Below are 24,386 nucleotides of genomic sequence, written 5' to 3'. Positions count from 1 at the left end.
TGTATTATCACGTCGACGATGACATTTTCCGGACGAATTTTAATATGAAATATTGTACGTGTATCCTCTTGAAAGAGTGACGCAAACAAATTGTTTAGATTATTATATCAAAGATAATAATAATAATAAATATGTTTTATTACATGGATAACATACTTTGGTAAAATTATAGCTAAATGTATAAAAAAGTAAGAATATTACATGTGGTATGGAATTAACATGAAATACTACATTTTTAGCATGATCTTTAATAAATAATGAGAAACGATACTTATACATATCTTAGGAAAAGATAATTCAATATTGAGGAGCCCTAGTTTCCGTTCTTTCAGAGATGTACACGCGTTTTTGAAACGATGTGTTTGTATATTTTTTAACTTTAATGGAGAAAGTGCGGCGGCGTAAATTTAACTTTATGGAACAATATGGAAATACACAGCAGGGTTTTCGAAGTAGAGTTTGAAGAAGAAGAATACCTCAAAGTTGTAGAATGTACGGCATAACTTGAATGAGCGTGTTTATAACCTATATTCCGTGTATGCTACATGGAAATGAATCTGACTGCATAATTCTCGTATTACTCGTATAAAGAACAATTTATAATGAATTCTCAACAAATTAAACTCTGATTCTGTAGTAACAAAATTTGGAAAGAAAAGTTAACACCTAGAAAATTTTACTCGTTAAATGTTGAACAGAAATAAAACATTATAATATAAAATTAATTAATTTCCGTTTCTCGAACACCGATTACACGATTTTCTATCGTTTCATTATTGGATTGTTTATACCATAAAGAAGCGCGAAAGTGAATCGATAACGGAAATTGAATTTGATCGCCGACACGATTCTCGATTGGTGAACAGTTCCACGTGAAGGAAATGGGGAAATAGAAAAAGAAACGGAGGAAAAGCAAGGAAGAGAGAAGACTCGTATTGTGCATCGCGCGAGATGTTTCTCCGGTTCTGCTCGATCTTTCCTTTTATTTTTATTTTTCAGGGCAAATTTATCGTTCGTTTACTCACAGCTGCAGTAGCACGCGGTAGCCTTGGGAGAAATTGGCGAATGTCCTCTTGCTTTTCTTCTCTCCTTCTCTCTTCTTCCCCCTTTATTCTCCTACAATTCAAGATTTCTATCCTTGTCCGTTCCGTATTTCTCTTTTCCTGGTCAGGATGTTATATGTGGGGAACAACGTGTGGCAAATATAAGAACGTACGAGGTATGAAAGGAAAATATAAAAGACGGCTTAAGACTAAATTCCCAGATTTTCTTCATCGTCGTATTTAGGTACATCCTCGTTCAAAAATTTCAGCTTTAGTTTATTAAATTTTATTTTATTATTTATTTTTTTCGTATTTTATGCAGTTTCATATTTGCTTTTAAATCAGAGGAAATTAACTCTATAAAGAAATAACGTTTGCCTTGATATTTTATACGATATCAATTTTCTCCATTATCAGTATTTCCTAATTCAAGGAATCATAACAAAAAACACTTAATTCTAACTTTTTATCTTTATTCGAAGGTTACCCATTTTTTCGAGCAGATAAATCCACGCTTGACCTCCCGGAACTAAAACAAATTTATCTTATAATCAAACGTGCCTCAAAAATCCTTTTTCATTAAGAGAACGGAAGATCCTTTCTTACACATTATTATTCCCAGAAAACCGAGCCAACCAAAAGGCCAGGCAATCAACCTAAAATCACCGCTAATGAATTAACAGAATCATCAAACAATCGTTATACCGTATTACGATCTAAAGAAAAAGAAAGCGAGGCTTCCAAAGAGAAAAGATAGAGTTGAATTTAAATTTGAACAAGGTTCGGGTAACAGCGTAATCCTTTCAGCGTTAGTCGAAAGAACTCGTTCTTATCTGCGAGTAAAATTTTCGTCGACGAAGGGAAATTGGAGGAGGCGAAGAAATTCTGGACTAGCTGTAGGTCTTTGATGAATTACAAAGAGGGGGGGATGAAAAAGGAGGAGTAAGAGGAGAAGAGGGGATCGTTCGCATATCCCGATCCATGTAGACTCGCTAACGGGCCACGAATTTCAATCGTACGAAGACTTTGTCCTCCGTTTGTGACAGAGAGACCACACGGCCCGAGGGTGAAACTTAGCTCAGGCGTGATCCAGCATAATGCGAGAGCAATTTGGTGAATGGAGTTAATTCAATAGAGGCCCTCGAGCACGCCTCCGGTTCTTGGCGGGGCCAGCTTCTGGTGAACGTTAACCTACTACAGATACCGATGCTTCTTCGTGAGGCAAGTCCATTCAGGACGCGCACGAATCCTGCTTTTTGCGGGCTTAGTTAAGCGTAACGCTGCCTAAATCAGGTGTAATTGGAAGGAATAACCGACCGTCGTGCGTTTAATCTTAAATGGGAAATAGTGTTCCTTCTTCTGCTCGTTGTTGAGCGATTTTGCCTTCCCTTCGGATGATTCAGGGGCATGAATGGGAATAACGATCGTTAATGAATGTTGCGATGTTACGTATATTGTTGAAGAAATGTACAATAGTTGGTCGTTGAAAGGCATCCGCGTTATAATCCGCGTGTCTGCATTTTTATGGAATGGAGCTAACTTGCTTCGTGAATGTCGTTATGGCTGATAGAATGTTCCAGTTAATACACAACTGCATTGCTTTCTTATTTGCAATCAATATTTGCTTTTTCCATCTTTTTCGAGCTCAACTCTCGTTGTACGATTTTTATATTCGTATTCTTATTTTGCGTGCCAGCGGTGAAAGATCGTTTTAGTTGCTTTTTTTTCTTTCTAAGGGAAAATATGGTGGTGACGTGAATGAAGAGCAATTATTCTTGCTTCCTTTTTTTCTATGTGACGGAGAAGTAGTTTTCTTTGCAATTTAGATTTCCACACTCGAAGCTAGAATTATTGTTGGAAGAACCGCAACGAACTACTTTCATTAACTTTTATTCAATACTTAGTCCCGAAATTACTCGCGTCTTAAATGAAATGGCTAATATCTTGAACAATCAAATGCAAATCTAGGTTAGTGACGAGTGATGGAGTGGGCGAGGATAGAGATTGCACGAAGGGTCTTTGTGCGTGGATGCGCCCACATGTGGGTGCACGCAGGAGGCGTATAAATGCGCGGGCCGCGCCGCTACAGGCGTCCTGTCTCCACCATGACTGATGACCGGCATTACGATTTGTCAATAACAATTGTCCCGGGTATAGCTGCCTCGCGCAAACTGCAACTGATGGCTAACATCGATTGTTCACGTCGACGTAACTGTCCAGCACCGGACTGACCCATAACGCATCCGCACCAAAAATCTGCCGCCGACAGACTGACGCGAATTCGACGAAACCCCCGTAACGTTGTTCTCGCTAATATGCGGTATCTACGCGTTGATTAGTAGCCGCAACGACACGTCGATCGTTTCGAACGATTGTCGATCCCCGCTTTCCATACACCCGCTGTATCTATGATCGCGTCAATGATTGCACGTTGTTGTATTTTTCTGTCTCATTTTTATCTTCTTCGACGCAAGCCTTTTTCCATTTCTCGTGGAAAGTGCAATGACAAAAAGATTTTTCGGGATTGAAACGATTTGAACTGTGATTATGCATTTTGAGAATTTATCTGGTAGCTGGTTAAGTTGGCGGGGTGCTGTGTTTATATTCTTTGAGGTTTTAACTAACGATATCGTTATTAAATCATAGTTTGAATTCTGATTAGCCAATTTTGGACATCTATTTGACAGCTTGTTGCATTGATTTGATACGTACAAGGTTGGTGTAGAAAATCCTTTAGAAGCATTTATATTTCAAGAGAGCTGCAGTAGGAAAAACATTCAGGTTAGTGTACATCGTTAAATCTTGAAGGAATGAAATCGTATGTAAGTGATGCGATGAATAAAATGTGAGTTAGGATATACTAGATTCAAGAGAAACTAGATCACTTCGAACTATATTGCATACATGGTACGTCGATACACTGACTATTTAAATTGTAGGTTTGTAGTATGCAATAGACAGTATCTAGAGCAGAGGGATGCATTTAACAAGAGGGAAACTTTATTTCTTCCTGAAATATAATTTAAATACCTTCGTTTCTATTCGAAGGCTGTAATCGAAGGTATTAAAAGCTATTATTCGCTATCCGAAGCTTTATTCTATTATTTACGATTAATATTACAAAGGTGTTAAATCGACGAAAAGAAACATCCACATGAATCACAGTTAATTAGGATATTTACACGCTATATGTCGAAAAAGAATAAATTAAAAAATTAATATTGAAATCTATCATTTGTTTCTATCTTCCACCACAAATAACTACATCCGAAAACCAGCCAACCAATCCTAACTTCACATTCATTCCTAAACCCCAACTTTCTCCTTTCGCAGAACAAAGACGCTCCAACACCAAAGAAAGATCGCATCGTTCACCAGCATTCTAAACGAAGTGCTATCCTACCAGCCATCCTCTATATCTCTCAGCCATACTGATTCTGCATTTTAATCACAGAGAATCTAGAACGAAGCCTCGATTTTAGTTTATCAGATACAGACAGTCGTATGTATAAAACAGGCGCGGACTCGCGGTTCGTTTTCAAGATGGAAATCACGTCCGGCTGTCGGCCGGAAAAGCGACCGGGTGACACGAGCGAACGGACATTTAGAATCGACTCTGCACGAGATCAGACTAACCCTTGCTAAGATGACTTCGCTTTCGAAGTGAGGTTCGACGTGGCTTTTGGGGTCGGGATATCGCATTATTCCCGGCTGAATGGGGTAAATCAGGATCTCGTAGAGTTTCGACGTGGAATCGGCGGTGCTCTCGGATCGCTGATGCTGAGAGGATGAGGATTGGTTGCCAGCGGCTGCCTTGGGAATTCAATTATAGCAACGGAACAATGGCAACCGCGCCGGTAATGAAGGGACCGTCGCCGAGAGGTCATCGGATTACATGGTATTTACAATACATAAGTCAGATGGTTGTCAAGGATGCTTGGATCGACCTACCTCTCTTACTTTGATTTTATTCTATCACCGCTAAAAGTTGCTTTAAAGTCGTAAAGGATCATTCATTCGTTTAAACACAATTAGAATAAAATAAAATAGGAATTTGGGATATTTGGAAGGATTAAAGTAATTGAACGAAGTAGGAAATTCGAGCAACAGAGGATATTGGGTTTCAATATGCCACGGAGTTTGGCCTTTGAAGAAGAAATTAGTTTTTAGATATTTAAATTTAGTTGAGATACACGTCGGTCTTTTGGCATGTGGATAAAATTAAATTGCCTTTAAGCTACTTGATAGATATCAAATATTTATCCCTAGCTTATAAACACTATTCTCTAAATGAATAATAGAATATATTCTGTTGCACAATCTATTTCACATAAATATTATAATATGATAAAACATCGTGACGTACCTACTGTTTATAATGATATAATATTCTGCAACACTTATAGTGTTATATATATTATTTGTAATAGAATTCCATACGAATTATTGAACAAAGGAGGAAGTAAAGGCACAATTAAGTTACTTAGAAGGCAAATTGATCAACTCCATTTACGAAAAATTTCTTGATAATGAATCACTCAATGTCATTTTGAGGATATAGAATGTATAAAAAATAATTAAAATCACCAATCCTTTTTTTCATACATAATGGTTGTACAGATATTTTTAATGCGATATTAAGTTATTGATTTGTAGTTTTCAACAATAGTTGTACGAGATAATAAATGCGTACATTTCAAATGCAACCGAAACCAATACTATAATAACCGATACTATAATAAAGAACACAATAACTTAATATATCATCATATAATATATCATCAAAACACATTGGTTGAATTTCGTCGTTGCCGAAAATAACGAAAAAGCGGAGAGGAGAGTTAACCTTTAGTTTCGATCGTCGGCGTGAACTTTGCGATCGAGATTTGTGGCGAAAGTGGTCATCCGAGTAAACATCGGTTTCACAGAGGCTGGCCGGGGGGAAAAAATTTACAAAGAAACAACCCCTTTGGCACGGTCGAGGACGAGTTTCGTAATTACGTTATAGGGGTGGGGGTGAAACACCGAGGGAAATTCTGGCTCTCTCGCTCGGTCGCCCATGCGTTTAGGAACAGCAATGGATTCCGTCAATAACCTCTTTAAAAGAGACTAAATTCATTATTTGCCTTCTATTCGGTACGCTGGCGTGCAGCCGGTTTTTCTGAATTTCCTTTTTATACCCTCCTAGAGGAAGTTTCGATCGCGGGGTTACTCTCGAAGGGTCGTGATAGCACGTGGCTCAATTCAATATTCCAAATCGGGATGTATTATTGATCATGCAATATCGACACTAGAATCTTCTCTCTCTTCTTTTCTATCGAATGAAATGCCAATAATTTGAGAGACTATAATAACACGTACTGTTATATACCGTCACAATGAGATATTATAGACTTTGTGCTATTAACAGATAAAACAAACACTAGAAATTAACTATGAAACATGATAATGCGTATCTAAATATGTTGTGCATACTAAATTAGAATTAAACAATGTGACGAAGATAAGTAGGTAATACGTAGTTACGTTTCTATCTAAATAAAAGTAATATTTATCGTTTATTTATAGCATCTTATTATTATTAGTCTCGTAATACGAATTACCAGAAACATTTCATGTTTTTTATAGTCGTGAAAACGATGAAGCGGAATGAATTAAGAATCGTACGTTAACTTCATTTTCTGTACATGTCCCAATACTTATAAACAGAAGTGTATGTATGCAAGTTAAGAAAAGACACGTACGCAAGATAACGTTTCGACTATCAAATATGAGAACAATTAAGGGAAGAGAAGAGGGTCAGGAGGAAACATCTTGACGGGCTAACCGCACGTGTCTTTTCAACCCTCGGAACGAAGTGACCCCGATGTTCGAGCGTGGCAGAGCAGTACGTGATGCTTTTACAATTAAAAACTCGTTCGGTTTACATAGAAGCTTTCGAGTGACTTTTTACTCGTGCACATAGCGGTCGAGGGACGCGATGGGTCTTTTACATAATGGCTTTTCGAGCGAAATTAAATTCTTCAGCAACCATAAAGAGACCATTCGAATGATCATCGCGCGAATAACGCTAGAAATATTCTTCTGCAACTGTATATTAGTAATAGCGGTGAATATTAAACGCTCCGTGGTAATGTAAAGCATTGTTTGTAGAATTTTTTCAAATTTTTTCAAGCAGAAGAAAGTCTTCCTATTTAGATTCGTGTATGGAAACTTTCTTGTACTATGTTTTCTATAAATTACAAATCTCTGAATATACCAAATAACTTCACTTTTATAGTAAAAGTGAAACAAAACACATATAGCGTGTATAGTTCAAATAAATATAAATATGCGACTTGATATTTCTATTAACGTAATTTGTCGGTATATATCTATAAATATATATAACGTACGTATTCATGGAGAAAGCTGTGGAATTTTTCATATATACCACGTTATGAGAGCTACTGACAAAAGGATTAAACACCCGATAATAAACCCAATAAAACAAAAACTTCGGTCTTTCCAACAAACGTCGATTAAGAGAAACGCAGACGTCGGACTGGAGGAAGTCGAAGAAGAAATAATTTCTTTGAGCTGATAGTGAATTGTATCTGCGGCCAGAAGGAATCGGACACGTCTGCGTCGAGTCGTTTCCCCTCGTTAAGGGATTCCGTAGGTGGAGGAGGGTAGGTCGGAGCTGGCGTGCGGATTGCGGAAGCAGTCGCGAGCGTTTTCGCGCTTCGCAGCCGCAGAGCAGTTCGGAGTTGCCATTCGGAGCACGTAGATTGCTAACCTAACTTGTTTAGCGGTTTTAGCGGTATTTGATTAGTTGAGTGAATTTCCGAACTGTTTCAGACCGCTCGTGTTGGCTTCGAGCGAAGCTCGAGATCGGACGGCGACAAACCTTCGGCGAATTTTCCGCGCGCACACATACATATATACCGTCTATAGTTTCCGTATATTTGTGTACGTGTCTATATACATATGTACCAACGTCGCGTTCCGCAAGATTGAATGGAAATTGTATACTGGTTGAATTGCGATTCTGGAATTGAGATCGGACACAGCTTACCTTGAGAGTAGTTCATGTCCTTCTTTCATGTACCTCGATGGTTACTCCTGGCCGGAGTCGCGATCGAACAGATACACGCTAGCACCTGCAACAATTCCATTTTCGTGTTAATTATTGTGAATTTTTTAGGATCAAATGAGTATAGCTACTTTGTTATTTTAAAATTTATTATTCAGCGATCTCGATTAGACATAATTGTTTGATTGTACGAAAAGATTCTGTGCATTTAAATTTAGATTCTGTGTGTGTTTTTTTTTGCAAATAAAAAAAGTTCTTTCTAAATATCACTTCAATTTCTAAAAATTAAAATATTTTCAATTATTGAAGTATTTTCTCTTGTTAGTCGTCTATTTCGCTCTCCGACTATTTTAATTCATCGAATCTCGATTTTTTAAGTCTTGTGCTTTTTACGGCGTCTTTAAGTATTCTAACTGAAAGTCAGGCTCGTTGATACACATCCGTAGGTGTAATAATTTTGACCCTACATTCTCACGAATATCTAAACAAGTTAAAGTCGTTTAAAAAACCAGTAACCAATAAAAACCAGTAAGCACTTTATCGTCATAGTACAGGAACACTTGCAGGAGCGTGAAACAAATAAAGTGGGCTAATACGTCGCGATTCGTTTCATAAGTTGCTAATTAGCTTGCCAGATGGACACATCGTTTGCGGTGATATTGGCTTAGTTAGCCAATAAGTCCTTCTCGTATATTGCCACCACTAAGGGGGTTTAACGGGTCTGCGTAACCACCCTCGTGGGTACTTCGATTTTCCAATCGGCATTGACGGCCAAAGGAGAGCAAGATGGACGAGGAGAAGACGAGTAGGGAACGTAACTCGAGTAACAGCTGATCGATAACGCTGTAAGGTATTAAAGATACTGCTAAAGCTAAATAAAGCTAAACTGTGTTATCGATATATATCGTTATCTGTCGATAAAACGATGTTAAGTTGAATTCTTGCCAAAAACTAAATAAAGTATTTGTATTACCTATTATCAGATTGATGAATATCAAATGTCATCTGATACGAGTAAATACAATGAAACATCAATAGCACGTTTCTTTAACACTAGAACTACCGATAATTAGTACGAAGCTATCTCTACCAAAACCAGTCAAAATGACTGGCGTGGTAGTTTTAGCATTAAAATATATTGAATATTTTTTAAGTACGTTAAATATATATATTTAATTAATTTATTTAATTTACTTATTTTATGGTATACGTAATCAGTAATTACATTCATTTAATGGAATGTTTGATTGATAAGCATTCGTACGACGTCCATCTTCATCAGAATTGTTCGCCAAAGGAAAGTAACTATTGGAGGAGAATTAGGAGAAAGTGGACGAAGTTATCTTAGCAAATACCACTTAAGAGAATACAATCGGAGCGGGCGGTAACCGAAGAATGCATTTGTGTCGCGGCGGTAAATGTTGAACGAAATAATCGGATAACGTCTGCCCCTCCAAGGCAGCAGGGTATAATGGGAAACTTCGGCATGCGGAAAAATGAAGATAGGGAAGAACACTTACAGATGTGATACGATATGTGCCAGATAAATTGATACGAAATGGATTAAGTATACACGGAATATCTTGGATGAAATCACGACACTGACAAAATACAAGCAAGAAAATTGTTCAGATAAGTAGGTGTTTTAAGAAAATCGATTTTCGAGATTTAGGAAGTATATCAGTTTTTAACAAGACAATTTCACCATTCACAAAAAATGAAATGTATGTAAGTAATCAATGGCCAATTGTAATTTACAAGCGCAATTAATTCAACGTCAAGATCAAAAATAGATAACAATCAACATATGTCGTTATTGCTTAAAATTTTTAAGTATATATATTTAATATATGTAATCACACGGGCTATCGACTATTTACCAACATCAATGGACTAAGAATATATTAACAAAAGGAAATTACTTGAACTACCCTCGATTATCATTTTAGAAACTCGAATACAATTGATCCTCGTGAGAACTTCACCAATCTGACTTTTGCAGTTCCATAGGTCACCAACGATCTCGTTCAGCCGTTCCACGACCGATCCAACCTTTACCTAAAGCTAGGTAGTTCGACATCGAAGAGCGGGCTACGTTATACAATAAATTTTCTTACGCCCTGAGGCACGAATCGATCAATTTTCATGCAGCATGGGGGAGAAGGCCGCCGGTTCTCGAGCTGGCTTGGGTATTCAAAATGAATTCACGAAAGAGCCAGTAGGATTCTTTAGTCAGAAGGCTGTTCGCGGCAATATGGACGAATAAGGTCCGGCCATTTGCAGGATAAAAGGTTGGAGAAGGTCGGTACGTCAGGTATGTAGGCTGCGCGTTGGCCAGCTCTTGGAATCGCGAAAGCCAGGATGGCCACGACGGGATCGAGGGAAAAATTGAATTATCATAAAGAAATTGCGTCCGAATATTCCGTCCGGTTTCTATTGAATGCCAACGAGTAGATGAGAAGGCATCGATAGGTTTTCCAATATCGCCCGCGGCAGAGACTTGCATCGGGAATTTTAAGAATCAAGACTATCTTAGATCCAGGCAGAGGCAACGCGCGTGTGTGTAGGTTCGTATGTGCGTAAGCGTTCTAAAGAAAATTGAAGAGAGAAAAGAAGAATCGGCCGGGAATCTCGCTTTTTGAACCCTTTCGACGATGCGAGTTGCTCCTTGAATCGCCCCTTTATGGACGCCAACAAGGGCGAAAAAAAGGTGAAAGCTGAAAAGGCAACCTGTGATCCAATTGTCGCGTGTCCTCGTTAGATTATCGTTTTCCTTTTCCCACGTGTCCCGATTGACCACCTATTTCCGCCAGTAGTCAGCCCTCTTCGTCCATTCGCCACGTGTAGTTCAACGGTTACTGTAATCGCGTTTACTATGCGAGTTAGTTGGAACTCTTGGATTTTAATCTTTAAATATTGTTATAATCTTAATTCTTTCCCAGAAATATACATATTTCATAATTATAGCCTTTCCTCGAATTGGTTTATCGTGTTAAGTTACGTTTACTTCGACTTTTGACTTCGTCAAATATATATATACATACATACGTATTTTATGATCTTAAACATACTTTAATAAAACTGGTTCACGATGTTAAGTATTCTTCCGTGAAATAATGGTAAAAATTTTAATCCTCTTTTCCTAATACCCTCCGAGTCTCGAATTTACATTTTATAATACTTTGCAGTTTACGCGTATAACAGTTCGAGGTATTAATAGTATTATAGTTTTATAATGAAATTAATATTCTTGCCAAAAGACAATCCTTGTACAGGAAAAAGTGAATTTAATCTTTGCACGGTGTAAGCTTACTAACAAAATAATATAGATCGATTTCATACGATTTAACCTAATTCATTCTAAGCGTCCCATCATCTTTTTATAACCAGTATTAATCCTTTATATACGATGGTTAGAAATGATGTTTGCACGTACCTTTATTCTCCGACGAATCATTTCTTAATCATGTTCTACGTTAAATATACGCTATAATAAATACAACAGTATGAAAATACTTTTTGCAGACATTCTATTTTTACTTGGAACCTGTAACGAACGATATTCGAGACAATGCCATATTAGTCGCCGATTGACGACGAAATACGAGGAAAATTCGAACAATTTTCGCGAGTACTGGCTGGTAAAATGGTTGGAATCGTGGAACATTATCTCGCGGTTCGCAAACATTTCTTCTCGCTTTCCACGGATGCTCGACATTGTCAATATCCCCGGCAAAATCCTCAGGATAATTTGCTCGGCAACTCCGCAAATAAGGGCAGACAATGCGGCCCGCGCGATGGAGCTCAGCGGTGCTCAACTTTAATGTCCGACGGTGTCGGTCGTTAGGTCAATGCACCGACATCGGCCAAGTATTAACCTGAAATGAGCGTATAATGGCCATGTCGGGGATTTGATGCCAGTATCCAGGATCGGATCGTATGGCGCTTACCAACATGCATGCTCCAAGGTATTGAGTTTACATTATATACCCTCGCAGCGTCGTTAAAATTAAGCGATATATCGATATGCGCATCCGAATGGCGCATAGGTGTCGCTGAATTGCCCAGAAAATTTACAGACGAATATTAGGCGGTCTAACGCGTTCTCTATAGAATCTAGCGATATCCGTGAGTTTAAGGGTGTCTCGAGAGCAAAGTTCCTATTATGAAGTTTTTCGACATAAAACTATCGTCTGGGTAATGTTACTGAACCTTCAGGCTACGTAATAGGTTCCACCGTATTTGTTTAGGACAGCATATACATTATTTTGTCCTAACCTTTCTTTACTCGCAAAAATCTTTGCATAAATCTTGGCTTAAAAATATTTAAAGAATAGAATAATTTTGTGAAGTATTTGATAAAAAATAAAAAAATTGTTGAGGAACATCTAGAGATATAGAAATCAAAATGTATAGAATATAGAGTATAGAAATTCAGAAGAAAATCTAGAAGTGTAAAAATCTATACATAATCGCAACATGTCAATCAGATTCAGAATCACCACGATCGAACACTTAGCGCCGAACCCGTATCCTGAAAGAACTAATTAACTTTCCAATTACATCGCGCCATTTCATCGGAAGCCCCCGAAAACTTTCGTCGAACTCCCGGCACGAAACTTTTTCGAAAATTACACGGCCATCGCCGATCGTTCGTCAAAGGGACGTACGTTTCCTTTCACGGGCCGCGTGTCTTCCGTAGAAACGCAAAGAGTGTCGAAAGTTTCGCAGGAACTTTTCGTCCAAGTCCGAAAACGCGTCGTATCCTACGGCAAAAAGAGGAGAACGCGCGAAAAGACGAGAGCACAGGCGGAGACTTTCTCATGAGCGAAAGAAACGGGGGAGAGGGTTTAAAGGTTCGAGCCTCCCTATCCGAAACTCTTCAACCCCAACCACGGATGCCTCGTAAAATTTGATGTCGTGACGCGATCGTATTTTAGACAGTCCTCTGCTTGTAATTTATAATTTCATTTTGGCAATTCCTTCTGTGTTTCATCTTCTGTCGTTTTATTAGCCATTGGCGCCCATAGCCATGTGCAGTTGTGAGTCATTGTCAGCGCGATCACGTTATTAGACGAAGCTAGTTTCACACTAAGATACAGTATATTTCATTTCTCTGAGCTCAACGAACAATTTTTAATAACGTATATAACAATTTATATTCTTTGTTGCAAAATGTGTCGTTTGTCAAACACTTATGTTCCCATTTCATTTTTACGGTTGCTCCTATTGATTTACTTTAACGACGACGTATCTTAATTGTTTCAATTAGAATAGAAGCATGAAGTTTATTAATGTTTAAAAAATAATGTCATATCTTATGCTATCGTGATACTGCTATAGCGGTAATACTAACTCCTTTTCATTTTTCTATCGTTAATAATGTATCGTTTCAAATTATGATTTTGTAAATGGAAGAATAAATGTTGCTCCTGTTGAAATTTCTTTAACAGTGACGACGTAATAATAAATAAATAAACAAGTCTCGATCGCGAAGTAAATTTGTCATCAAAAGAATTCAGAATAGACTTAGGCTTCAAAGGCGAATTCGTCGAACTAGATGAGAATATTATAACATTTTTGTACAAGATTTTCATCTTATCATACCAATTTTTTCATCTTAATATGATATTCTTGTAAAATTGTAACGAATCAAGATTTTCTGTCATTCTTTCTAAAATCGTGATTTTTTTTAGTTATGTCGATGTTGCAGCAATATCGTAATGTGTAATTAACCTGAGTAGCCATGAGATTGTACGAAGAGTGAACGTCATAAATACGCAATAGTGTGCGTGCGACTGCGGAAACCCTTTGCGAGCACCGCGAATATGTATACGCATTGCGTGCGATTCGCCAGGGTGTACCATAGTTACATTTTATGTCGAGCGTGTCGTGATGAGTCAGAGAGTGGCGTTGAAGGAGATTCATAGACGATCTCGCGGCTGGAATGGGAAATTAATTAATCTGTTGAGAGTTGTTTCTTGATTAGGAGATTGATTGTGGAGAAAAAGGGCGTGATAGATAGAGTTTGTGTATTTTAACAGAATAACGAGAGAATTGAGATTTACCTCTTTGCCTGTCTCTATATAATGCGCAATGTGTTCCAAACCAGTCGAGTTCTGTCTCTTTTATATCTAAACTTCATCCATTTCTTCAAATTATTTAAATCTTTCATTCGAATACTTTCTTTTAAAAAAGCAATTATATACCGTATTTAGTTCAGTAGCCTTAATAATTCAGAAAGGAATGAATTGTCCTAAAATTATTAAAAAATTCAGTTAGTTAACTCTAACTTCAATTTAATTAATCACATTTGAAAAGAGGGACACGATACATCTTTCTATTCATCAGATTAATGTTCCACTAAACGGAAACGTTCAATTAATCAATGTTCTGGAAATGATATCTCCATTACATTATAATCATAGAAATAGGAGTTATCTAGCATTCAGAAAGGTACGTCTCGCGTATATTCCAATATATATTTCGTTTAGCGAGATAAGCGTTCTTCCGCGCATTCGGAAGAAAAAGGATCTCTAATCTGGAATATGAAACGAGAATTTCATTTCCCTCGGCCGACGAAGGAGCTGACGTAAGCGGTGGGTTCTTGACGACAGAAATTAAAAGCGCCCCGTTGATCCCATTAATCTTGAGATGATAAAACGATTAGCGATCCTAATGGAAAGAGATATTGAGGAAACGGAGAGAGCCCCGACCGTTCGAGAGTCGAACGGATGAAAAATTCTCAAGAAGCGGCTCCGAGGATCCGTGGAATACCAGCGAAATAATAGTATTCCATCGTAAATTAAAATGGCCTTACGAACAGTGGGATAGAGACAGAGAAAGAGGGAAAAAAAAAAGAAATCGGATATCCAATTCTCGTAATCCCGAAATATATGCGACATTGTTTAATTGTAAAAATTATCCGTTCAAATGTAATTCTATATATGTTTTATGCTATTATATAGATTTATATCTATTTTGTGTTATTTTGTATTATATGAAGTATCTTTTGTGGGTTTGTTATGTATCACATAGTGTATTGTATAATATATCCATTCGAGTGTAATAAATATTTAACACTATAAGGCTTCAATTTCGAAACGAAGATGTGCTTTATTTATAAATAATTCGATCGTATGGAATACAAGGTGAAGTGTATTAATGATATAAATACAATAATAATTAAATTGAATTATTTGATATATACGTAGATCATACATAGAAAATCACATAATTAAATTGTAGATATTGCAGAAATTATACATAGGAATATAATTATATACAGAAATTTATGGAATTCTGCGTTAGAAACACGAAATGAATCGTAGAAACTATCCAGAAACATATCTTGTTGAAAATCAAATCTCTTATCCCAATGGTTTACACTTCTATGCACTACAATAGCAAAATGGCTTTGTCTGAATCTATTTCCATACTAAATATAATTCTACTTATACAATCTTCAGAAATTCGGATTGCAGCAAGGTTTCAACAGCATCACTTCTATTACATACCAACAATACATCCGATTGTAATTTCAAATGAGTTTATTTAGCTATTAACGAATCGGACTTGTCACGAAGACCTCCGTTTAATTTTCGAATTCGATGCTTATAGTTTCTTTGATTCTTTGCTTCGTATGTGAGAATTCAATACAAATTCATATTTTAATGAATGCAATTAAAAGCTATTATCAAGCGAATATTATCGCAAGTAGGTACTATACCTTAGATACTATATACATTTTTGTATATTATATGCTTCCATGTATATTTCATCTTCAAATTATCCATAAACTCAGAAAAATCCATAATCCATTTACAACATAACCTTCCATAGAGAATATGAATAAATTATCAATTTCAGGCATTCGATAATCAGTGCACCGTATCCTCATTACCAGCATGAATCGTATGCATGAATTTTTACGGAAGCATTCATGGCCTGATACATATTAAACTATTTAAATCAGCTGACTTCCGATAACGTGCATTCATTCTTCACAATTTCCGCTCTATAATAATTCAATTCGAACACGTATCTACTTACTCGCATTTGCTTCTGAATAAGAAAGAATTATTCCGGCAGATTACATTTGTACCGTTGTGATGGACTTAGGGTCGAACTTAACTCAGTCGAGATAGATTTTCGGAAATTATTGGGGCTTGCCGCGGATGCAGTTTTATTATCTCATAGCGTTAGGGGCGTACAGCTGTACCGAAAGGCGCAACTGATTAAGAATGCACCCCAGCCACGCGATATCCATGACCCATGGTTAGGGTTGGTGACATTAATAGCGACTACCGTCCAAGATCCGACCCCTGAAGCGTCTTATATTTAATTCAACGCCGCCACTAATTCACTGCGACGCATATTCAATCATTTCGAGGTATAACGTCTTTATTCTCGCTCACGTCTACTGCGAGGAATAGTACAATTGTGTGGCAGGTAGTATAAACTTTAACACCCTTTCCTACAATTTCTGTGATACTCGACAAAGGGAATATTGTGGTGTAGATTAGAATTATAGCATTATGTGGAATTATATATATAATATATATATATTATAAAATTATAATATAAATATAAATATAATATAAAATAAAAATATATAATTCTATACAATATAATATAATTTTAACTTGCACCATAAGGTTCCCTTTATTGGGCACCATAGAAATTGTAGGAAAGGATGTTAAATATTATATATGTGAAATCTATATATATATATATTTTTTGGAAATTTCTAGAATTCAAAATAGAAATTTTGTGGCACAGACGAAGTTGGTTAAAAATGTATCCTCAGTTATTTTCAATGCAATTTCTCTGAATTATTTCAAACAGATTTATAAGTGAAGAAATTGTGACAGCACCATTTTAAAACTTCGCCAATTCTAAAATTGACAATTATTTCTTCTAAATTTGGAATAATGGAATAAAGTTGTTGTTGAACAAGTACGTTTAGAGTTAATACAGAGGTCTTCGTTAATACAGAGTCTTCAAGATTATTGAATTGTTGGGTTTAATGGGAGTTGACAGTGGCAAACTATACGCACCGGTACGAGGTAATAGGATACGGCTGATTATGAATCGCTTATAGCATTTGCTTGAATACGTTAGATATCAAGGTTGGAGTATAAATTTGTTTCATATTACATACTGCATATGTTCTTCTACTGTAGTAAACGTATACTTTGAATAGGGTTGGAATATTTATTATTTCATTATAACTAATAAGTTACTATCACAATTTTCTCATAATTTGTATAAATTTTTACATTTTCGTAATCGATAATTAGTCTGCGAATATTTATGAAAATTCATATTTTTAGGAATATAATGAAGAAAACGAAACCTAGGTAGACTTTTTCTAAAAATATTTTAACTATTATAAAATTATTTTAATAAAACACAAGTTCAATTAGAGTTATATTTTCTGTTCTATTTCTATCCACTCTTATCAATGTTATTTACAAGCAGAAAGTCTCGATATAAGACGGGAAATAAAACGAAGACAAAAAGCTTCAGAAACCTTTCTTCATCGATAAAGCTTCTAAAAGTTAAGAAAAAGAAATCAAAATTAAATTTAAGTCGCGGAACAGTCTCCTTCGTCGAAATCAATTAATATCGGAGTGTTCAGAAATTTCGTAGCGTTTTTAGCAATCAACATAAGCTTCTGAAATAGACAAGATCGTGAAAAGATGGGAAATTTTTCAAAGAAGAAATCACAAAATTGTATTATATTATATAATCCAATAAAATGTTACCTTTCATTGCTTCTTATATTTCGATATGAATTTTCCAAACAACCAAATATGTACTTATGTACATTCGTTGCAGACGTAAGCAACGTTAACTATGAATCGCCGTACGTGTTCTTAACAAACGAAATGTAGCAAACCGGTGAAATTAATGTCCAGTCATTTGATCAAATTGGAATTATCGTTCAATTAACTATCGGCAGGACACGTATCCGACAGGGGTACATTATTGGATCAATCGATTCGACATTGAAGTCAATAAATGGCGTAGTTTGTAATGCCAACAGCGTGCGATTAATAATTACGATTAATTAGGGAATCGCGTTGCACGTTGCCAATGTATAGCGTTTGTAGTAAAAGCAAAATGGACGGTAAATCCTTATTTGACGCACTGTAATATTTGCAGTTCGTTAAGCTAACGTTCAATTATCGTCCTTTCTAATTGATATTATCTATACTGGGAATAATGTGTGCGAATTATCATCTCTCTCTCTCCGTCCATCAAATTAAAATTTAATGCCACGGAATCAGGATTTTAAGCAGTTTATATATTTTTATAAGAATTATCTTTAAAGCATTCTTTTCAGAAGAATTAAAAGCTTGATGGTTGAGCTTTTCACTGATGGCGCAGATTATTGTTGATTGAGATTCCCAACCTAATTGCCGAGATTACTTTCATTAGCTTCTAGGATATTTAATGAAATATTGTTTGTAACATGTAATAATAATAATGTTAAACGGTAATTATCAACGCAATTATATTCGCAGTGATAGAAAATTTCAATCGAATTTTATAGAGAAATTTTCTGGAGAGAAGACCCATAAAAAGGTTCCGAGTTTTTAATTTTTTAATATCAATTACGTTTGATAATTATATTGATAATTATTTTTTAAAATTGATAATTATTTGATAATTATAAATTTGATAATTATAAATAAGAACTGCGTTCGGCATTTGTTATTTCCGTATCTAGAAGAAAATTAATTTAAATCATGCTACATATTTGATATATGATAGATTTACAATTCTATTTTTAGGAAGCTGCTCGATTAATATTTCCACAAGCATACTTTGCATAAAGGAATTTTCAGTTTCCCGATAATTAAGAAATCAATATTGACAATTCGCTTGACCTTTTATTTTCAGCAAAAAGCAAATAACCTCGTGTAAGACATTCAATCGGAAATCTACGAGAAAACGGACGCAAACCATCGACAAATATACCATCATGCATAAGAAGGGTCGCATCACGGATCGTAACGAGGGACTTGTAACAAGGTTAAACCATGAGCTCGCGGCGTGGTAATTTCCATCGTGGATTTAATGGCACTTAAAAGCGCCGTTTGATTAAACGACGAATGAAATCTAATCAATTTCATCGTCGTGTTCATTCATCGCTTCGCTGACCCCCTAATCTCATCCGTCCAATAGCGAACAGCGAAGAACGAATTGACATAAGGGAAGAATTATAGAAGTCATGAGAAGAGGATTCCGAAAATACCAGAGTTTAATGAAGATTGTCAGTAAGATACGGAAAAATAATGAGCATCTTAAACAAAGGTGAAAAGCATTGCCAGGAAATGCAATATTAAGAAAGGAAACGAAGCCCTGAAAATATTGAGATTTAGTAGGAAACACGTTTATCGCGCGTTATTTATTCGAAAGGGATGAAAAACAAACCAAGAGACGTAGACGATTGAAAAGAAGATAAAACGAATTATGCAAACAACCAATGTAGAAGAAGAAAAGAGCTTAAGACAATCCTTTTTTCAAGCAATAAAACATTTAGCCAATGAGAAGGAATTTCAAATAAGAACATATTAGAACCTAAAGAAACCAAGAAATTACAAAGAAACAAAAGGCAGAAAGATTTCAATTACATCGGTAGGAACTAGAGATATGAAATTGCAAGCGAGGGAAAAAGACAAATAGTTGACGCGGGCCGGCTGTGCCTCGCTCACGAATCGTCGCTACAATTTTTATTAGTCTACTGCCGTGTCATTAGTATTCTTGACTATGCGGGACAAGATGTGAAACGAGGGAAGGAACAGGCCTGGCTGAACAAAGAAGAGACGAGGGGAAGTCGTTGCATTACGTTCAGCACGGCAACGCGCCACGCCGTTCCAATTTATAAAGCTGCCTACGAAATTAAGAACCTGTAAATCTGCGATCCCGAATTAGTATTCCGCCTGACGAGCAGTCGCGTCTCCGTGCTCCTGGAAATCGGCGTTTCGACGGGACCAAGGTGTGCACCCGGCGCCTGGATAAAAGGAAGTATTCGTATTGCCAACGGTCGACTGAAATATACAGGGTGTCCCATGTTTTAACATACAAAATTTGTCCTTATATTCTACTGGAAAAATATTAAAATTATTATAATTATTCGAAGCACAGACCTAAAAATACGTCACCCGTTTTCTTAATCCTCTTTTTCTGTATTTAAATCGATCGTAAATCGATCTTCGTCTTTGCTTTTTACTCATTGCTTTTTTATTCGTTTATTGCAGTACCTAAAATTACTAAAGTTCCAGAAGAGCGTCGTATATTGTGCTAATCGCGAGTAGGTTTAATAGTAAATGTGAATTTATCGATCTCTAATGAGAATATTATAACATTTCTGTATAAGTTCGACATTTTATTATACAAATTTGGTATTTTAATATGGAGTTCGTTAAAAGAAAGATTCGTCTCGAAATAAATCCTGGAACACCCCATATAATGCAAGAAAGGAAAGGTAAATGAGGTGCAGTGAATGACTTGGTGCAACAGAGAGACGGAAGAAAGGGTTGCTTGGTGGAGAAAGGGGTAAAGAATGAGATAGAATTAGAGAGTGCATAAAAGAGACACAATGTGAAAGGAGAAAAGAGACAATGGCAGGGAATGAGTGAATTAGCGAAAAAGGGAGGGTGAAATCTAGCTGAGAAACGTAAAATATAATTCCCTTTTTCAGTCTATTTCACTTTACCTTTTCATCGAAAGTTAAACTGGAGTATTTTTGGAAGTTGGAAGCATCAACGACTCAACGCAGGAGGAAAAAGTATCCACAACGAGAATAATCTTCGCGAAATATATCGACGATCGTTGCGGAGCGCGGTGACAGAGTGCTGTGCTTCGTTGTTGAAAGGTCGCGGTATATTTAATATATTATAGCCCTTGGCGCAAGTAGAGTACTGTGGAAAAGGTTTTAGATCACCTTGATGGGACATAAACTCATCTCAGATTAAATGAGTTTTCCGTCCACAGATATTATGTGTTGATTTAGAGGAACAATCGTTTTATGTACGTTCTCGTCAACTGAAACTGTTTTCTTGTAATATTTTCAAGTATTTTCACCAATGATTTTATAGTTTACCGCGTAATTATACTAATTAGTGATATCTCTGAAAAACGAATCTAGGGCTATTAAATATCTGTTAGACAAAATTTCTAGTGAAATTTAAAATTGTAACTGTTGTAAATGTAAAAAGTGTTTTTTTCAGAAAGCTTTATATATATATATCGTTTCTCTCGTAGGATTACAACGTGGCATTTTCACACAAATTTATAAATTTTTATAGAAAATGAAATGAAATAATTTATTGGAACTGTAAAAGCATTTGAGGGAAATTTTGAAATTATTTTTCTGTAAAGGTAAAACATCATTAAAGAAGGATTTTATTCTTCGCATATCTTACTCGTATGTTTTCATTTCACTCGTTCCGTAACAAAGAAAGGAGCACATAGGAAACCGTGCAAAGTCACGGCCAAACGATTTATGCATAGACGTTACTTTCCATGAAAACTTTCGCAATCTCGTTCAGGCGTGCAGTATAGGTTAGGTCGAGATCGGGTAATATCAAGTTACCTTGTTAAATTGGAAGGGTTCGGTAGATTACTTCCTTCTACTCAGAAATTATTCCTCGGCTCGCCTTACCAAAAATAGTTTCGCCAAACAACCATTAACACCTAACCTATTATGTTTAAATATCATGTGAAAGAGAAATACCTCCCAACGAATATATCTAAAAAAATCCTCACTTCCAAGTAGGAAATTAATCATCGCCAAGTTACGTTTCTCAAACGTTTCAAACTGTCAACCACAAAATCCAGTTCCTCTCTCCAATCTCTCTCATTCAAGAATACCAAATTTCACGGTGCGATTTTCCCTCAGAAACCGCCAAACGTAAGCATCTAGGCTTGGATCCCGCGAGCATACAAGTTGCTGGAAAACGAATCGGCGAAAAGTTGCATCTCAACGACGTCATTTATTATTTACGGGGCGGCTGCACAAATATCCTGAAAATCCTTGTTACTGAGCTTGGCGGAGGCGATTTCTGCGCGCTTGCTCAATTATTTCAGGCCACTCGCTTCGTACATGCGTACGTTACGGAGTGATGGATGACGCTCTGAGAAACTCTCTGTCTGTCTCTCTCTCTCTCTCTCTTTCCTTCTGTCTTTCTCTGCTTCTCTCTGGTTCTCTTCTTCCCTGTAATGGGTTCCCACTTCTGGCACCCCCACTTTCGCGTGACTCTCTCTCCCTTGCCACGGGAGATGCCGCTTGAATAATTACCCCCACGGTGTACTAAACTCCAGTCTGGCTACGTGAAATCCGAGCAGTGAATTCGCCAGACCGCGGTGCGGTACTTTAAGGCTAGACCGTGCAGGTGCTTTAAGGGCGAGCTTCTAATTAATACGTTGGGAGCGACGGGCGAATGGTCAGGTCCGCAAATTTTGCTGCGTTAATACAAAGCGGGCCGACGCGCGCCACCCCGGCTAAAGGTTCAACAATCAAAGGATGAAGAATTCCAGCTGCAGCCGGCTGCCTTTCGTCTCCGACGACATTGTCGAACGATATTAGATGTTGGTGCTTGGAACTGAATAAAATGGAGATTTCACGGGAAATTCATTGCAGTAAAATTTAGTTTTCAGTTTAGCCTTGGAGAACGGTTTTGTATTTGCAGGATTAAGAAAGCTTATTTCTATTAACTAACTTACTAAAGGCTAACGATATATCTTGAATTTCATTTACATTCTATAGTTTTATGAAGATTGGAGAAATTTGAATAGTCACAAATACTCGAATACACATTATAATAAACCATGAATTATTTTTAAAGTATGAAGATTCTTTATATGTCTTTGATATGTTTTATAAACAGCTTTTCTTATTAACTCCTCTTCTACGAACTTCTCTCAAGTAGTCATTTGCATGGAATCAAAATTCCTTGCTTATGAATGAAAATAATAAAATTTTTTCTGTGACACAACCCATGAATCATCATCACTCAAAGCATTGCACAATAATTCCAGAATCTATGAAGCTGTGCAAACAAATCTCAAACGCAGTCACGCACCACCCTACAACGATGATCAAGCTAGACCTATGGCATAGTGCATCGGCAAACAACGTAAGTCGCGCGTCCACCTCTGTGGACAAACGTTGGAGGCATGGCCGGCAAGGATCAATAGCTGAAGGCCGAATTGCGTAGCGATCAGAACCAATCGGTACTCGTGACGGCCGCGGCGTGTCCCGTTACCAGGGGAGCTCCAACTTGGAAATTCGATTTTGCGTGGGAGCCTTTTTTCAATCAGCGTTATCGGCCAGTTGGCAACCCTATCGTCGACGAACAGGGGAACGAGTAACAAGGTAGAGAGAACCAACGTCCATGGAGGGCGAAGAAGAGACCGATTCTCTATGTGTAACACGCACACACAAAGAGAGAGAAAGAGAGAGAGAGAGAGGATCACGGTATAAAACTGAATAAGCCTGTTCGTTTCTATCCGTTGGTTTCTTTGAGGTCGAGAAACGGTTGAACGGAGATGAGGCGAGCCTTCGAGACTTTAAGTCTCGGCACGTCGCCGATGAATGGCCTGACGAGACTCCGCGAGACTTTGTGAGACAATCGCTGGGGAAATCTGGGGACCCGTTGATCTACCCTTCGTCCTTCTGTCTCCTCGCCTTTCGATATACTCTTGCACCCTCTGTGTCTCGCTCTATTACGCTCTTCCTGTCCCTTTGGTCTGTCGCGTGCGTCCGTGACGTTTAATCGTACGGAGAACGTCTCGCGATTAAATTTCTCGACCACGCGGAGAATTGTCTTGGGTCAGTGGTCCGTGAAACAGTCCTGAAGCTTTCCGAAAAATTGCGATTGTCGTGTGTCACGAGAAACGCAATGCTATCTGATGAGAGATGCATGGGGTAGTTATTTTGTTTTTGTTTGGCGCTTCGCGTGTTTCGCTTAGTTGAAACAAAAAGAGCGAACAGGATAAATGTGAAACTGGTGACAAACAAGTGTATGGATTTCTGTGTCTAAGTTCGAGTACGATAATTGTTACTGATTTCTAGAAGTTTAGGAGGTCTGAGAAGGTATATAAGTTCAAAGGGGTTGAGATAATCGATGTAAATGGTGGTCGAGAGTTTTGGAATCTATTTGTAATAAATATTTCATCTTTTCTTTCGGTTTTATATAAATTGGTATTTATTATTCTTTTTTTTGTTTGCTTTCAGATTGAATCTCATTCAG

General features: G+C 37.1%; 1 protein-coding gene across 6 annotated transcripts in view; it reads right to left on the bottom strand.

Moving 5' to 3' along the window:
* LOC126917584 (teneurin-m) overlaps window positions 1–24,386 on the bottom strand; it is a 652,557-nt gene that overhangs the window by 445,575 nt on the left and 182,596 nt on the right. For all 6 annotated transcript variants that reach the window (XM_050724604.1, XM_050724608.1, XM_050724607.1 and 3 more), the window contains exon 2: window positions 8,101–8,185. In XM_050724604.1, coding sequence (XP_050580561.1) covers window positions 8,101–8,116 — 16 coding nt within the window. In that variant the 5' untranslated portion in view covers window positions 8,117–8,185. The remainder of the gene's footprint in view (window positions 1–8,100; window positions 8,186–24,386) is intronic.

The sequence above is a fragment of the Bombus affinis genome, chromosome 6, assembly GCF_024516045.1.
Source record: "Bombus affinis isolate iyBomAffi1 chromosome 6, iyBomAffi1.2, whole genome shotgun sequence".
NCBI classification, from domain to species: Eukaryota; Metazoa; Arthropoda; class Insecta; order Hymenoptera; family Apidae; genus Bombus; species Bombus affinis.
Note: the sequence above shows the minus strand (reverse complement) of the source record. Positions and strands in the feature narration are given on the sequence as shown.